At 54.6% G+C, this 17991-nt stretch overlaps 1 protein-coding gene across 12 annotated transcripts in view; it reads left to right on the top strand.

The window, feature by feature from the left end:
- The window catches only part of heph (polypyrimidine tract-binding protein 1 heph), a 420294-nt gene that overhangs the window by 221265 nt on the left and 181038 nt on the right, over positions 1-17991 (top strand). For 6 of the 12 annotated variants that reach the window (XM_025299496.1, XM_025299498.1, XM_025299504.1 and 3 more), the window contains one exon: positions 17614-17670. The exons of the other annotated variants lie outside the window; for them this stretch is intronic. In XM_025299496.1, the coding sequence (XP_025155281.1) occupies positions 17614-17670 (57 nt within the window). The remainder of the gene's footprint in view (positions 1-17613; positions 17671-17991) is intronic. 12 annotated transcript variants of the gene reach the window in all.

Here is a 17991-nt window from a genome sequence, read left to right as displayed (position 1 = left end):
GGTTCCCAACGGGATAGTGGGTCGATTCAGGACGAAAGAGCGATTTAGGGCGACCGCGCCGCAGCTCTCTCTCTCTCTCTCTCTCTCCTACTTTTCTTTCCCCGCTGCCTTCGCTCCGAGCGAAGGGCTTGCGACGCGCGATTCCTCCTCGCCGACGAGCAGCACGGTGATTTAGGGGAATCCATCAGACCCCGCGGCTGTCTAGATCTATTATTGGGCGCCAGGACGTAAGTTAGTGGCTGCGGGGGTAGGTAGTCGAGGAGGGTGGGCGGCTGACTGGCGGGGTTCGCGCCGATGGTGTCTAGGGATAACGTGGCGGACGTATTAGGTAATTGCGGGGGCGAGTTCTGCCGCGAGGGGGTGGCGGTGAAGACGGGGATGGGATGTGATTTATATCGGCGGCACGTGACGCCGGCTAGAAATTATCGTTAGCCACCTTACCGCGGATCGTCGGGCCTTCACGTTACCGTACGTCCTACGTAACGTAATATACACACGTGTGTATGTGTATGTATGTGTGTGTGCGCGCGTGCGCGTACCTACGTATTTTCGCCCCCAGCCCCGCTTGCTGATCTCCTCATTGCTGGATCACTTACGTCAGCGCTGTCAAAGCCAAAGTTACGCGACGAAGACGTCACCGTGCGTATTCTCGGTACCTCGCTCAACCCCCCCGTGAGCGCCTCGGCCGTCCGATATTTTCAGAGTCGCCGCACGCGTGTTTACGTCGCGGTTTGTACGCGCGGCTTTCGGGCTTGCCTTCTCGCCGCTAAACGTGACCAAACGCGCTTTATTCGTAGGTTATTTGAGGCCTGCGACGAACCGCGACGAAGCGATCATCGCGTGAGAGCGCACAGCGCGCTTCGGATATCACTCGCGTTTTTGGTCGTCCAACGTTGAATTCGCCGGCTGCTTTTGCCGACCTCGCGATGCGACGCGAGAGGATTTTCATCTTGTTCGAGATGTTATATTTTTATTTCGATTATCGCTCGGCGCCTCCTAAGTGCGGTGAGCGCGGCGCGCTTTATCGTGTTTCGATCGAGTCGATAGCTCGCTTGCCCGGCGATACGGCGATACAGCGAGAAAAGAAGTATTTCCTTTCGGTACAGAATGACGCGCTATTACGGCCGTAGGGAAATATTGTGCAATCGCCCCGAATGAAACCGCCGGCCGAAGGACGAAGCAATTTTCTACGGACGATCGATAAAGTGCAGATTAATTCCTTCCTTCGCGTTACCTTCGCATTCTTGACTCCCGAATCTCTATACGATAAAGTTGTTTCGTACTTTCATGACGTTGCAAGGAGCGTGCAGCGGAATCTCAAATGAAATATCTCTCTCTCTCTCTCTCTCTCTCTCTCTCTCTCTCTCTCTCTCTCTCTTCCTCTCCTTACGAATTAATCGTTCACGCCACTTGAGATAATCGCGAGACAAACGTGTGTAGCTCATTTTCCATGCACGTGCCACATTTTTTGGCAAAGCATCTCTCTCGCGCGGCATCACTTTCGACGCATCATTAATTAACCGAACGCACGCTGCTGCGACTACTACCCACCGCGCGAATGAAATTTCCCCTCCCGCTCCTCCCCCTCGCCTCTCGCGGTCGCTCTCTTGCGTAAGCTCTCTTACACATCGGAACGTAACGCCAACGCAACCCCAAGAGGCATGCGGTCTCGTATCTAATTATCTAATGACGTTAGTTAGAGTCGGATAGCCGAGGATTCGCCTTCATCCTCGCCACGGGCGGTTTCGTCTGCTTCTCCCTCGCGTACTTTCTCTCTCTCTCTCCCTCTCTCTCTCTTTCTCTCTCTCGCGCGCGCGCGCGCGCGCACAACCCTCGTGTCTCTTACAGTATCCTTCGCATTCCGCCTCTAGTTAGTCGGCCGCACACGAAAACACACATCCTCGCGCAGCTGACGATCGAAGTTCGCGTGGGGCGACGAAGAAGTAGCGAGCACTCTTTGTTTTGATTCAGTTGATCGTCGGAGTTGAACGCGGGAGCAGCTTTCTATTTCGGTTGGGCCTTCGTGCGTGCTATTGAGGTCAGATTCTCGCTGATTAAACGGAAAACGTATTTGTACGAAATGTGACTGCGTGTGTGCGCGCGCGAGACCTCCGAACATTTCTTATTTTTACGTTCGGCGACAATCGGCACGTCCGGCATTGCGTTAGATACTACCCCTCCTCCTCTTCCGCCTGCTCGCCGTCGAATGCTGTCGAAACGCACCACGTTCGTCGGCGTATCAGCGGACGCACGACTACGTGCAGCCCACACGCTATACGCGATCGATGCTCCACACGCCGTCGTCCTGCTTGACCGTAGTAGAAGCGGCGGCGGCGGCGGCAACAGCAGCCCTTCCGCTGAATGGGGCCGGCGCGATAGAAAGCGAAATGTTTAATTCCCGCCGCTCAGATGGTAATTAACCGCGTTCCAATTTAACGCCGGCGCTGTAAACGACGGCGGGGGAAAAAAGGCGGTGGGGGAGGGGGGGAGGAGAGGCCGCGAGTCACGATATTGAGGGTAATTTCGAGCCGCCGAGGCTGTAATTTCGCGCTACCGAGTGGTTATACCGAATGAGTGCGTTTTAAACTGCTGTTTTTCCTTGTGTTTCTTTGTTCGCTCTCTTTTGTATCTCTTGGCCCTATCTCTCCTTTTCTATTGCCTCTCCCTCTTCTCTCGGGAGACCGCATCGATCCGCGCCCGTTTGTTTCGTCGCGTCAGCGCGAGGGACACTCGTCCTCCTCCTCCTCCCCCTCCTCGTCGGGACGCGATCCGTTCTCGGCACGGAGGATTATCAAGAACCGACATTCCTGTCCGCGACCGCTTCCTCCGACTTCTCCCGTCCTCGCCATCACCGTTGGCGCCAGCGCACCGACGTGTCCGGTTCCATGCCGCTCTGGTGGAAAAGTGTCACCCGCGCGCGCCTGTGTGTAATCGATACGCGCGTTTATTTACTCGCGGAAAGCCCAAGTCTGTGCTCGCGACGCGTGTCTCTCGAAGCGAGCTTCGCCGACGTGCGGGTTAATGACGGGTCGCCGAGGTAACCGAGCAGGAGGCCGGGCTGGATGCCGTCGCTGCTGCGACGCCGGCAGCAGACAGTGACAGAAACCGGGTACGAGGGGGGTTGGGGCCCTGCGGTTTGTCGGTACGTTACTGCGGTACGCGGTGCGGTACCGAGCCGTCAAGTTCATATTGCCGGTTTCCTGTCATTAACGCGCCGCATCGGGCGCCAGCACACCCTCCGAATGTTCTCGAAATACACGCCCCGTGCACGTAGCACCGTGGCGACGGCGGCGGCGGCGGCGGCAGTAGCATCGGCGGCGTATACCTAACGTAGTTACCCGCTAACTCTGACGTGTGCAGCGCGTGCACGCGTAGTCGCGCCGCGCGCCGTTGACACGCGACGTTTGCCGTTTTCACGGTTAGAAAGTGAGACGAGCGACGAGACATGCAGGTCTCGGGTTCTTTCCCGTCGCGGTCCCGTCGTATGTCGTGGAGATGGTTTCCTTTTTTTTTTTTTTTTTTTTTTTTTTTCAAGGTAACGAGGGGATGCGAGACAAGCGAGAGTTTTGATTGCGCGTTTGTATCGAGGCTTGACGACGGATTTATTTCTGGGTTATGCAGTATCTGGTTAGATAGAGCTGCTGCGTTAATCGAGTATTAAATAATCCGGTAAAGATCAATAAATGGGTAATTTAAAATTTTTTATCTCAAGCGTTGCTCTCTCTCTCTCTCTCTCTCTCTCTCTCATTCGGTGAGTGGTTGAGGTGCCGAACACTCGTTTTGTAATTTACCTCAAAACACAAAAAAGGGCATTTTTCACAACACAGATTAAATGGGAAGGTTTTGAAAGCACTCCCACATGACGAAAATGTAATAGAAAATTGCTTTCGCTTCGGGTCCATAAATTGTTTAAATAGAACTTCGAACGTTGTCCGGAAATGCGAATGAATGAAAGAAATTGTTGGCGATAAATTGAGAGAAAATGCAGGGGGAATAACAGTATACAGTAGATCGAAGCGGTATATTGCTACCAATCTGCCGCGAATTTCGTGCGAAAATTTCATTTATTTAAATGTCGTTATATACGCGCGCGCGCATGCGTACGTGTGTACATGTAGCGTGTCTATTAGTTAAGCGAACCGGCTGGAAGTTACATCGTCCGCGCGACGCCGAATATGCGGGCTGATATATCCGCTGTAAAGTCGACGTTCCGAAAAAAACGAAAGCAAAAAAAAAGGAATAATAAAAATAAAAATAATCGAGATGGAAATGCTTTCGTTGATGTCCATTGTGCGAGCGGTGCTGTCATGTCCACCTTAAATCAAAATCGCACGTTGAAAAATGGGACGTGGATAGGAGCCGACGACGTGCACCATGCGCGCGAGTTATTTTTGATCTATGCGACTGTGAGAGTCGCGTGGGGACACACGTAACGATTAGAACGAATTACGCGATTACATGACAGACCGAGCGATGTCATTTCTCTCTCTTTCTCTCTCTCTCACTCTCTCTCTCTCTCTCTCTTTCTCCCTCTCTTCCCCTTTCTCTCCGCTTCTTTCTCCGTCGATGGCTATTTTCGATGGTTCCTCTATTCCGCACAGATTCGAAGCTCCTCTTTTTCGCGAGAGAGAGAGAGAGAGAGAGAGAGAGAGAGAGAGAGAAAGAGAGAAAGAAAGAAACCTCGACTCGTTTAACGTTTCAAGTATGCATCGTTATTTTCGTGCGCGGCAATTGTGCGAAGCACGAAAGTTGAGCCCACGTGCGCTCGCGGTATCGGCGCAAATATCGTGCTTCGGGATTTCATTTACTGCAATGGAACGTCAGGTCGGATGCAGTCGCGAGTAGTGGGAAAACAGGTGGCCCGTTAGCAACCTCGATAACTGAAACTTGTCACCTTGTCGACGTGATGACGACCTCTGAATTCGTAATCGCGTTCCTACTGTCCCTCTCTTGCTCTTCCCCCTCCTCTCTCTCTCTCTCTCTCTCTCTCTCTCTCTCTGTCTCTGTCTCTCACCATCGTCCTCCCGATCTCTCGCTGCTAATCGCCAGAATCTTCGGATTAGCACGTAGCTGAAGTGCCGTAGTCGAAGTACCGAATTCCAACCCCCCCGGCTTCCCAGACCTGCATCGGCGTCGAGAGTTTGACGTTTCCACGGGACTCACGTCGGAAAATAATCTCGTCGCTCGCGCGACATTGATCACGCGACGTTTCGATTTTATCTCGCCGACCGTTACCAAACTTCTCTTCTTCTTCTGAACCTTCTCGATTCTTTCGCGCACACTCTCGAAAATCGTGTTCATTCGTGCTGGTTGGACACTTTTACTCGCGCGTCCGTCGCTTAAAAACGAGCCGAATTCCGTCGTCGTCGAATTCGTCCTTGCGAACGCTCGTTCGCTCTCTCTCTCTCTCTCTCTCTCTCTCTCTCTCTCTCTCTCTCTCTCTCTCTCTCTCTCTCTCTCTCTCTCTCTCTCTCTCTTTTTAGGTACACCCGCATCTTCATCCACGTTTCGACAGCCATCCGTTTTGTGAGCGACGGTGCGCGCCACGTCGCACAAAACCCCTTTCGGTTTCCTCATCTCTCCGCATTGAACTACCGAACGAACGACACACGCGCGCGCGCCCTCACGCAAGAACAACGCGGCGAAGGCGGCGGTAAAAAATCCGTCGTCTTTCTCGGCTCCCATTACGCGGCTTACTACGCGACAAAGAAGTTCGGCGAACGTAAATCCTTTTAAAGCAGCCCTCGCTCGCGCGTGTCTGTACATGGCAGCGTCGTGCGGAGGGAGGGTGCGTCACCCTGTCGCAAACTCCATCTCCTCCGTGTCTTTTATCTCCGTGCCGGTTTCCTGTTTTCTCTCTCTCTCTCTCTCTCGTTCTGTTTTTGTCACCCGCGACATCTTCGCCGCCCATGCTTGTTCGTTTTCCCATTCGTTCGTTCGCTCGTATTGATTCGACGCCGCGGCTCTCGCGGTTTGATCGCATCGAATCGCGAGGCGCAGCTTGCCGATGTGGCCGATGAGAGACGAGTCTCGCGCAAGGACACGCGTTCCTTGCTCGAAATCGAACAATTCCGGAGAGATAATCCCCGCCGCATCGGGGGGATCGCTTCTCCTCGTGAAACCTCCTCGGCAGAGCCGTCAGGCATCGAACGCGCGCGCTTGTTCCTCGGTAACATTAACGCGCCGGGTCGATAGTATTACTTAATCGTCGTTTAGTTTCCCCGTCACGGAGCCTGGCTTTTCGCTACTTAGCAAATCGCTAGTTTAACGTCCGACGAGCGACGCGGCGGCGGCGTAATTACACCGCGCCTTCCGTGTAACTACTCAGAACGGTCTGTAAGAGGATTACATTTGTTGGGGCTTGACGGCGGCAAGTTGGAACGTCGGGACGGACGTCTGCGGAGCGATTCTTGCTGGAATTTCAGTGACCCGTCGCGCGCGCGCGGGGCTGCCGGCAGCGGCGAACTGTCTCGCTTATCCGCTCGCTGTGACGAATTACTATTGTGCGCATTTCGAGACCCCCGTCAGCCCAGCGCGCAGCGGTGTTATCCCGCCCGGTGGAAGCACTTTATCGCAACCCCTCCCCTCCCCCGCGTCGCGCCGGGGAGAGATCGGTTGCTCCTTTGTAGTCGATCGCGCGCGCACCCCGAGCATCTCCATTTCCCGCCGTGTCATCGCGAGAGCACCGTTGACTGCGCGACGCGCCTTCAATCAGGATGAATAGGATATTCCTGCGAGAATGCCGCCGCGAAAGCACCGCTCTCTTCTCCGCGGCCGAGAGATATCTTGAAAGATTCATACGGCGTTTTGCCATCCCCGCGTCGTGTTCTCGCGTGCTTTCCGCCAGTCGCGCGCGGTTAATGTCCCGGGAATCGATTCCGGCATGTACAGCCAGACTGCGTCTTCTTACGGCGAAGAGAGAGAGAGAGAGGGAGAGAGAGAGAGAGAGAGAGAAAGAGAGAGAGAGAGAGAGAGAGATTCGCGAGGACAAGATATGACGGACAGCTGTATTTCACAGGTATGCTTTCTTCTTCGTCTAACTTTCGTCGGCGAAAGTGAAGCTAGACGAATGCCTGTCACATGCTCCATCTTCGTCCTCTGCTCATGCGGTCCCCTTCGCAACTTCTCGCGCGGCACTCACAGTTCGTACGCGAGTCCGTAATTCTGAGCGATTGATAAGATTTCCCGACGGCTCCGGTCTTCTCTTGGAAATGGGAGAGACCGCGTCGGCGTTACCTCGCCGAGGGGTAAACGCCAGCCGCGAGATGATGCGAGCTCACCCCAATTCCCGCACAAGTAACGAGAAAACACGGCTAGTCAGTCACACAGTGGCACACGCGGCTTCGTACGCGCGATGAAGCCTTCGGTCGATGTTGGCTCAAGTGCAAAAGTTTCGGTGAATTTCGCGATAGAGAGACGGACCGAGCCTGCGTTTTTTACGCAAGACGATTTACTCGTCCCACCGAGCAATCGCCATTGCTTTCCATTATCTTCGCTATACCAGACATCCGTACATATGCGTAAGCGCCGTGATAAAACCGGATCAGTCACGACGTCCTGGGGTAACCCGTCAAAACTTTCACACTCGCCCAATACGTTCGCGTCTCTTACACGCGCGCGGCGCGGTAAATAATATTCCGCAACAACTCGCGAACAACAAGTGCTATTACCACGGCGAAAGCATTTTCCACGAGGCGGATAAAGCTCGCGCGCGATATCGTTTCCTATCGCTTCTTATTTGAGAGACGGCTGGGAAAGAGAGAGAGAGGGAGAGGGCGCGATATTTTCCATCTTGGCGAGATAGCACCGATCCTGGAAATATCTGCCAATCGCGCGAGCTACGAAGAGAGAGAGAGAGAGAGAGAGAGAGAGAGAGAGAGAGAGAGAGCGGATAAATTTACGTGAAAACGGGACGACGCTTTCGTCGCCCCGCGTTTTGGAGCTCGTTGTTTTTGCAGAAACGCGTTGAGGAGAATACGCGAGAGGGGAAGAGCGTCGACAAGAGAGCGCAATCGCGCGCAGTCTGAATCGTCGAACAGTCGCATGAAATTACGACGAGCCGCGCGCGATCTTTCGCGAAGCACAAGCGAGACTCGAGCTTAAAACCTGCTCGTTCACCGTGACAACGTAACACGCTTTATCGGCGTAACATGGCGGAGGCTTCCTTGTGACGCGCGCGCGCGCGCGCGCGCCGACGTAAAGTCGCGGAGGCGCTCGTGCGCGACCCATTTTCCAGAACGCTCAAAGTTCCAGCATCCCCTATTATTACACGGACAGCGGCCCGGTCTCGTTGCCTTTTATTGGGCGCACACATGTACGCGCGTCACTCGTTCTCGTTCTCGCTCTCGTCGCGGTCTCGTCGAAGCGCGCGCGCGCGCGCGCGCGGAATTTAGCCATGCAAATGGATTAAAGGGCGAAAGGCGAGTCAACTCGGTGCCGTCTTCTGTTCCTCGTGTTTGCGGCGTGCACCCGAATTTATGCCTGCCTCGTTTTTCGCAGCTCGCGCCTGTTCCCTCCCTCCCTCTCTCTCTCTCTTTCTCTCTCTCGTTTGTCGCTCGTGTCACGGCGGCAGCTATTTCTGGAGATTCTTGGGAGGATTATTGCGACGCCACGAGGCGAGAGCGGCGAAGTAGACTCCTAAGTCTACTTAATGCTCGAGTTGCCGGCGAATCGTTTAATTATTTCGCGCCGCCTTGCCTCGCGTCCCCCACAAGCGTGTTTTTCGCACGCCGTGGAGAAGTTCGCGAAAGTTCTCGCCGACGAGACTGCGGCCGCCCGCGCTCCATCAGCAGCTACGACGGTCACGCACCGCAGGTAGAGGCCGATTCCGAGAATCTGGAAATATACCCGACGCGTTGCGGTAATTGGTCCCCGCTTCTTTCTCACGCTTCTCGATTCGCCGCTCTTGTAATATCCTCAAAGTCTCGCGTTCATCTTGCCAGCCGCTGAGCGAGCGAACACGTAAATTTAGCCAAACAACTTCTTCGATATGTCCGACCGCGGCGGGGGCTATTATTGGGACACGTTCGCGTTTAACGTCATCGACGAGCGGGACTTCCTCCCCCCCCTCCCCCGCGTCCGTACCGCAATTATGACGACGGCCGTCAAGGAATCGCTGGTCAGGACTACTCAAGGCCACCGCGGACTCGCCGAGAACGACTTCCCGGATCGAACAATCGTTCGAGCGTTGACGGATCATTTTTGGCGAGGCTCCCTTCCTCACGAAACACGAGGGGGGAGTCGCGCCCTCTGAAATTCCGCGCTCGCGCGCGGAAGCTGCGCGGCGACTGCGAGTATATTTTCTCCCCGACAAATCCTGTGCGCGTCGCCACGGCGACGGAGCGAGAGAAGCATCGCGTCCAACTTCGCGTTGCGTTGCAACGTTTCGCTTCCTTTACCCCTTTTCCCTCTGCTGGTTTCTGTCGTTCCACCACCTCCACCTCTTCCTCTACGCGAGGAGGTTTCCATAGCGCTCGACTGCGGCGTAGCTTCGATCCTATCTATCGTGCGTCATCTTATCCGTGAATATCTGCAGAAGGAATATGTAAATAAGCCGACTGAGATATTCATGCTGTTCTTCTCTTGTGTCCCCCACTCCCTCCTCTTCGCCGCCCTTTTCTCCTTCTTTGCCCGCCACCTTCCTCCGTTCCGATCGTCGTCATCCGCGAGGCGAATAAGTATGTTTGCGATGCATATGCGCTCGCCTTGCGCTCACAAGCTGCGCGAAACTGTACTCGTACTCGGCTGCTCCGCAGCTTGCGAGAATTTCGCGGCGGATGTCCCTCCGCCGCTCAATTAACAATGTTGACACATGAGGACACCGCTGCATCGAGCAGTCGCGCGCTCCGCTCGGCCGCGCGAAAGACGCACCGTATAAACGCGGTACGATCGACGATTTTGCCTCGGGATCGCCCGGTCGAGTAATAATCTCCTGCAGCCCGATCCCGAAGAGGGAAATATCGCTTTCCCGGTTTACAGTCGGATAAATCTCGCGACACGCCGGCGTCGTGAAAAGCTTATCTCTTATTATTTCCCAAGGTTCGAGCGCCGTCGGAGCGCGATCGTTATCCGGACGAGCTGCGAGGAAGTGCCACCTTTCCGAGGATATTTCCTCGCAGCGCGGAGTCTCCCGGAGAGCAGAGAGAGAGAGAGAGAGAGAGAGAGAGAGAGAGAGAGAGAGACAGAGAGAGCGCGCGCAGCTCGGAAAAATCCTTTCGATCTCGCAGACACGATTTCACCAGGTTGTCTTCTCTACTATCCGCCTCCTTTCTTTGTCTCCCTCCACCTCTCCCCCTCCCCCCCTCTCTCTCTCTCTCTCTCGAGCGTCGTTGCTGGTGTCTCGGCGTTCTCGTAGATTTTACTCGTCATGAAATCGGGCGGCCAAATAAAGCAAACTGTCGTACCTTTCTCGCCGGGTGATGCCGACGACGCGAAAACGAGGGCGCCCCGACGCCCGCTAAGGGCTTTCGCGTGTTTCTCGGCTGTCACATTACCGTGACAGTCCACGGGAACGCGTTGTTGCTACAGATGTCAGGGCTCGCGGGTATCCTTCGCTCCGGGCGACCGTTCATCCCTGTCCGAGCTGCCGTTTATCCCGCGATCGTTACCGCCGCGAACGCAGAGATACGTGTCGCCTAATGGCGAATATCTCTCGCGGCTTGTTGACAGAGTCGGTATGCCGATTCGCGATACTTGAACCGCCAACTTTGCCGTGGCACGTCTTGACTCTGCTCAGCGTGGAGGAGTTTTATCACATCAATCCACTTTTCGAGCGAGGAGAAGAAAATGCGCGTATGAGATACTCGTGGAGCGCGAATCGAGCGTTATCTAATAAAGGAGCGCTTCCGAGAGAATTACTTGTAATCGACCACGTATGGTCCGTCGAACGATTGGAATGGGTAAAGGTTGGAGACTTTGCCAAAGTAACTTTCCTGTCTTCTTTTTCACTCTCCCCTTTCTGTCCTGCGACTCGCTTATGGCCGTCGTGTAACCGCTGTCCGCGTGTTCTCCACGAGTATCGTAGATTGCCGGACTAGGAGCGACCGTCGTCGTCGGGATTCGGTTCTCGCGAGAGTCGCACTTATCCTCACGAGCGATTTTCGCGATAAACGCGTCTACGTGCTTGCACGCGTGTCTCTATCGTGTGTGCGCGCGCGCGTGAGAGAGAGGGAGAGAGAGGGAGAGAGAGAGAGAGAGAGAGGGAACCCGGGCGACAGGGACGCCTGGTCGTGGGCAGATCGTGATTACGGACTCGGACGCCTCATCGTGGTCGGCGGCCGCGCCATTGTGCACCGCGTCGGCGAAAGCTGGACGGACATGCACACCAGGTAGTATACACCGGTGTATAATGCAATAATGTAATAACGCCATCTGACCATCGTGTAGGCTTACGAAGTTCGGATATTGGTTACCGTGTTGGGGCGCAGGCGTTATCGCCTTCCACGTCGCTCCGCTCCTAATCCTTTTCGTCGCAAGCACTCTGTGAACTGTGTGCGGGGGAGTATTACGAGGTCGTTGCGGGGCCATCTTAAGCCTCGTAGCGCGCACCTTCCGTCTCGCGTCGAGACGGAAATCAACGCGATACCGAAGGGGGCGAAAGCTCACATTCCGTCGCAACGTTACGCAAGCGCGGCGCGTCGCGTCGCGTCGCGTCGCGTCGCCCGGAGTCCGGCAATATTTTGGCGCTCGCGTGTCTGTTATTCTCTATCGACGAGGTGTTTCCAGCGCGGATCCGACGATTACATCTTCCGTCACTCTTCCGCTACTTCCGATCCCGTGCGAGAAATTATTGCCCTCGGCCCTTGTAGTCGCTCGCTGACGCGCGCGCGCGCGCGCCCTTCGGGAATATTTCGTGCTCCGAATAGCGCGGAGCTATTTCGACTGCAGTTTATGGCAGCTGCGCCGCTTTGAAAGTAAAATTCGGAGGGATAGCAGCCGTAAGTCTTTTACGGCATATATTGTGCCAGTCGAGAGAGAAAGAGAGAGAGAGAGAGAGAGAGGAGTTTCCGCCGTCGCCCCCGCATCCGTCTTTCTCTCCGCTTTTCGATCCGCGCGACCGACGTTGTTCCGTCCGGAAAATCAGAAAAAGATTACTTATGCCATCCTTAGCTCGCGTGGAGTGCACTTGCAGCGAGAGTCGCGCAATTTCGCGAGAGATACCGGAGGAATACGCTCGTATATCTAAAATATATATAAAAGGAATATATAGAAGGAATATATACGGGAGATATCGGATCGCCGCCTTGACACGCGTAGACTCCCGTCCGCTTTGATTTAGAGTCATTTCCCCGCGCGTTTCCATTGCGCGTTCGTCCGCTTGCTCTCTTTCTCTCTCTCTCTCTCTCTCTCTCTTTTTTATTATCCTCTCGCGAACTTCCGTCTGTAACCTTTTACTGCGCACGTCCTCAAACAGTAACCCGCGCGATACGCAACGCCAGGTGAGGCAGCGCGAGGAACTTGCGTCCTCGTACAAGTCCGTAAAATAGCGCGTCGAAAAGTAAGCGCGTTATCGCATTATCGCAAATCCAAACACCAAATTACGATACACTTCTGCCTATCGATATATCTCGCTCCGATAGTCGCGGATTGTCGCACGGCAATGTGATATATTTCTTTAATCGCGATCGCGAGAGAGAGAGAGAGAGAGAGAGAGAGATCAATTTCGAGAACGCCTCTCGATATATTATTGAGAAGATATCAGAAACTTCTCCGAACTACGGCGTAAGCTTCCCTCTCGGGAGGTTCCCTCGCGGTGGAAATCGTTCTTCGTCTTCCCGTCGTTTCTTCCGTAAAGAAATTAACAAGTACAAGCCGGAAATTTGCTACCAGGAAATTTATCGGTTGTCCTTCGATCCTCTCTTTAGAAATGTTGTTTGCCGCCGCGTCACGAGGCATTTTCTTCGTACTTCGACGAGAACTTTGTGGAAACGAAAAAAGGAGAAAGACTGAGAGAGAGAGAGAAAGAGAGAATATAACGACACTGACGGCGGCGTCATTTATTAAGAGCTCGTTGACAATTTCATCGGTTGTTTCTTCGCCGCGGTTCAACTGCGCGCAAGAGTGAGAGAGAACATTCGATCTTTGCGTTGTCCAAATTATATTCCTATCCGCGCACGGGGGCGAGGGGAGGGTGCGTTAATAATTCCGTGAACATTCTTATTTCGTTTTCGACAAAAGGATTAAACTGACATCGAAGCGCGAGGGGAGAAGAAGAAATCCAGCGCTGTTCTATCGCGAAACTCTCTCTCTCTCTCTCGCGGCTTCTGGTCGGAAAGAAACGCCGTTCCGTCTTCCTTTTCCCAAATCAGTTACTCGAACTTTCTCGTTTAAGATCTGTATTTCCATATGCACATCGTGTATACCCGCTGCTCGTTTCTCCGCGGAAACTTTTATTCTCTCCGACGTCGGCTCGCGCTCCGCCGACGGGAGTTGGAATCGATCGTTCGACATCCTCCTTAAACTTCTCCCATTTTTTATCGAGACCTCACTCGAGCCGCCTAAATCTGGACGAGAACGAGGGCGCCTCTTCGTGTCCGCTCCGTTTCTCCGCGAGGAGTCGTCACGGTCTTACGCGCCGCGCCGCGGCCGGGCAAAAACGTCCGACCCGGCGACGAAGTGAAAAGCTTACCGCGTATGCAAATTTCCCGCGGAAAAACCTTCTTATCTCGGAGTGGTTTCCACTTTGTACAAAACTCCGATTTCTCTCTCTTTCTCTCTCTCTCTCTCTCTCTCTCTCTCTCTCTCTCCCCCTCTTTCCCTCTCCCTCTTTCTGCAACCTCCGTGTGTGCGCTCACTCGCGACCCTCGATATTCCCTCGCTCAAGATGCCATATAGCGGACTACTTTTCTTTCCTCCGTTTCCCCGCTCGTCTCGCCGTCTCTCTCGGACGATCTCACGCCGCGCAATCTCGCTCGTCAGCCCGCCGCAGAGGGCTGCGGCGCGGCGGTTGCGGCGCGCGCGAGACCGCACCCCGGCTTAATCGACTTTCCGCGAACTTCCGCGCCGCTCAATCCACTTTCTTCCATTTTACGCGCGCGCGCGGCCGTCGCGCGGATATACATCTCTCTTTGGTCGTAAAAGAGCAGGGAAAAGGGATCGCGGGGGAAAATGGTAGAATCGTGGCGTACGCAGCGAGCGTGAAACGGCCGAACAACAGATCCCTATCGCATCCGGCCGGAAGCGGACGTCGGGGCCGAAACAGGAGCGTCGACCGACGTCGGCCGCTGCGGGCTATATCGTGCGTAACGCGCGTTTACGTCAATCTTGTTGCATAGATATCGCCGTATCAATCCGCTCCGCGGCCCCAAATCGACCGTCGCTGCCGCTCGCTCTCCGGACAACGCCGCGATGGAAATTTCCCGTCCGCCTCCTCCGCTTGCGCGCGCTCGATCGAGCTTTTTCACCCGGCGCGCATCCGCGTCACTCTTGTAGTTTTAATCAGCACGTCGCTCTTATCGTCTCCGTTTGAGTATTCCGCGCGACCTCCGCCGTTCTGCGTCTCGGCCGGTGCGGAGCGGATCGCGATCGCGACGATGACGACAACGGCGAGACTCTTCGACGCGCTTCCGCCGCAAGCGCGGCGGTCTGAAAGTTGACGCTCGGTGCTCCAGACGACGACGGCTACTCGGGTGTGCCTTGACCTCAGCCTTGAAACCGCGGAATGCGCAAGAGTGGGCTCGCCTCCCACCTTTCGTCGTCGCCGCGACGTTCCCGCTTTGTGCGCTTACGTTATGCGCTGCGCCGCCACGTGCCCGCTTGGTCGTTGCACTCTCTCTCTCTCTCTCTCTTTCCCTTTCTCTCTTTTTCCCCCGTTTCTTACCCCCGTCGCCTTGTCCTTGTCACGCGTCGTTGCGTTGAGCCCGAGAGAGCCTCGGCTGGATCGGCGACTTTCCTATCTGCTCGATCGGCGGATGCGATTTTTCCTCCGCGCGTGCGAAAAGCTCCCGCTGTGGACTAATTGTCCGGGAAGAAGGAGTTGCGTTCGACGTGTCTGTCCGGAAATCTTAAATAGAGCTTTGTTGGCCAGGTCTCATCGGGGCTTGTTAAGCAGCAGACGGCGCGCCGTCTCGCGATCCGCGCGACGCGATTGCCGCCGCGCACCAGGATTTCATGTCTCGGACCGAAAGATCTCCTTGGCGGCGCGAGATAGCCGTCGTCGAGGCGTTTAAACGCCAGGCGGACTCTCCTTCATCGGATCTGGCGAGCGAGAGAGAGAGAGAGAGAGAGAGAGGAGGGGGGGAATGCGTCCTCGGGACGGAGAGTGTGAGAGAGTGGGCTCGGACCCGTTTTCTCGCGCCGCGAGAAGAACGACGCGGAGAGAACGGCTGATGGAAGAAACTGGCTGCCCTTGTCCTTGCGCCGTTCTTGGCTGTCGGATGTACTCTCCCGCCTGGATTTACCCCGCGGTTTATTTCTCCTTGTTCTTTCTGTCTCCCCCTCCCCTTCTTCCTCTCTCTCTCTCTCTCTCTCTCTCTCTCTCTCTCTCTCTCTCTCCCTCTCTCTCTCTCTCTCTCTCTCTCTCCCTCTCTCTCTCTCTCTCTCTCCCTGTCTCTCTCTCTCTCTCTCTCTCTCTCTCTCTCTCTCTCTCTCTCTATCTCCCTCTCTCTGTCTCCCTCTCTCTCTGTTCCTGCGATTACGCATTTTCCGGAAAAATACGGCTGACGAGCGACATAAAAATCGCGTCGATTGTAAATCATCGGGCTCGGCCAAATGATTGATTTACGCGACTGAAATAAATCGCTCGGTCCCTCGGACTTTTGGAGCTTCAGTGAACCGGTACGGCCCGATAAATCACAAATCGCGATTCGCGTGCGTTGATTATAAAAAGTCACGTCGCATGTACGACAATCCGCGGGGATATCTCTTTACGCCGAGTTGCAGCGTGCCCCAGCGTAGGAAAAAGGTCGCGCTCGCGGTCGTAAAAAAATCCGATTCGAATCGATCGCCATGTGTGCGCGTCCTAGCGCTTTCTTCGAGCTCATCGGCAAGTGACCCGTCACCCACCGCCAATACCATCACCGATTGACCGGAATTCATTTCGGATTCGTCACACGTTCATCCCATTCGTTGTACATCTCGGCTGTGAGTTTGCTCGCTTGATGCAGCTCGAGGTGCGATTTTCCAGGTAGGGGTCGTCAAACATGACGTCGCGACGCTCGATCGGCGCTTCCCCCGCGATTTAGCGCGCCGTAATTACACTCCAGCCGCTCGACGCGATCGCGCCGCTGCATTGTGGAAGACGGCGGGCGTGTGCGAAGTAGTAAAACAATTTCATGGCAATTCGAAGTTGCCAAATGGACGGTGCCCGTGATATTCCCCATCTCTCTCTCTCTCTCTCTCTCTCTCTCTCTCTCTCTACCTTTCTCTCTCTCTCTCTCTCCCTCTCTCTCTCTCTCTCTCTCTCTCTCTCTCTCTCTCTCTCTCTCTCTCTCCGTATCTCCGAATTCAACAGGTTGCAGCTGGTGGCTGGAGGAGCGGCCCTCCTCCTCGTTCTTCTTTTGCTCTATTCTTGCCTTCCTTCATTCCATCCTTCCTTCCTTCCTTCCTTCCTTCCTGCCCGTCTGTCGACTAGCCTTGCCTCATCTTCCCTCGTCTTGCCTTGCCTTGCCTTGCCTTGCCTTGCCTTGCCTCGTCTCTCGCCTTGCCCATCTTCGCCGCGCGAGTCTTTCTTCCTTCGGTCTATTTTCTCCTTTTAATTAAGCGCACCGCGACCTACTCCTCCGTCGTTTCTTTCAGCAGCGAGCTGACACGCTCCGATCGCACGTTCTAATTGCGCCCGCGCGATCGTGACTCCGTCGGAATCACGCCGGACAAGCTGCGGATGCACTCATCCGCCGCAATAAGGCGTTAACCAGGGATTCTGAATCCCCTTTTACGTGGTGCATCGCCTTTTGCAGTCCGCTCGAGTCCGCGGAGGAACTTGCGAAGGAACGTTTTGCAGGCGTACAAAGTAAATAAAATGCCAAACTCGAATTCTTTAGCGACGGTTCGCGATAAATGATCAAGATCGCGGACAACCGTCTCGGACGTTTCCTTTTTCCTTTTTATTTTTTACTTTGAATATAATTGTGTGTGACGAAGGTCGTGGGCAACTGATAAGACTTGGCGTTTCCTTTAGCCTTTTATTTCTAATGCTTATAACGTTCGAACTGGGAAAATCTCCACACCGACGGCGATTTGCCCGTCGTTTACGTGTAGCTGCACTTAGCCTCAGCTTTTTAAGCATCTCCCGGTGAGTTTCTTGCGAACGACTCGCGGTCGCGGAACCGAGCGAGAGGAGAGAGAGGAAGCGGAGAAAGAAGAATCGGGTAACGCTCTTCCTGCCGATTCGCAGCGGACCGTGTGATGGTCAGACTCGAGTCGACGGCGATACGGCCGCGCTCGCGAGGTCCGCCCGGCTACGGTTTTATCTACTTGCCTCTTTCAGAAGCGCGCGTCTCTTGTGCACCTACGAATGTGTATGCGCGCGCGCGCGCGTGTGTGTGTGTGTGTGTGTGTGTGTGCGTATATCTGAATGTGTTAACTTTCAACGTGTTTTTTAGACGTTATTACGGCAGTGTTGGAGAATTAATGGCTACGTTAATAGCGATAATCCTTTACTTTGCTATGTTGCAGGTAAGAATTCCAGACCTTTCGAATTTTCGTCCGTTTCCTACAGCACCGTTTCCGGTGGTAAGTTTGACTCATATACACACTCAATTACGAGAACGCGATCGAAAGCGTAAAGCGCGTTAACCGCGTGCGATCTGAATCGCCAGCTTGCGTTCTGAATTTCCTGCGTTTCTTACACTCGTGTGCGGAAAGACGGCCTTTCACGACGTCGTTGTCTCTCTCTCGGACTCCGCTCGGAGGCGTCTCTCTAATTCCGCCCGTCGATGAAGGATCATTGACAGCCCTTTCGAGAAACTCGCGCCCGGACAATCGTCGAGCGTGCCCCGAGACGCGAGCGTCGAGTTTCTCGAGAACGTCCGCTGTGTTATGCAAATTTTATCG

The sequence above is a fragment of the Harpegnathos saltator genome, unplaced genomic scaffold, assembly GCF_003227715.2.
Source record: "Harpegnathos saltator strain DR-91 unplaced genomic scaffold, Hsal_v8.6 scaffold283, whole genome shotgun sequence".
In the NCBI taxonomy this organism is placed as follows: domain Eukaryota; kingdom Metazoa; phylum Arthropoda; class Insecta; order Hymenoptera; family Formicidae; genus Harpegnathos; species Harpegnathos saltator.
The sequence above is the reverse complement of the archived record's forward strand: the minus strand, read 5'-3'. Positions and strand labels throughout refer to the sequence as shown.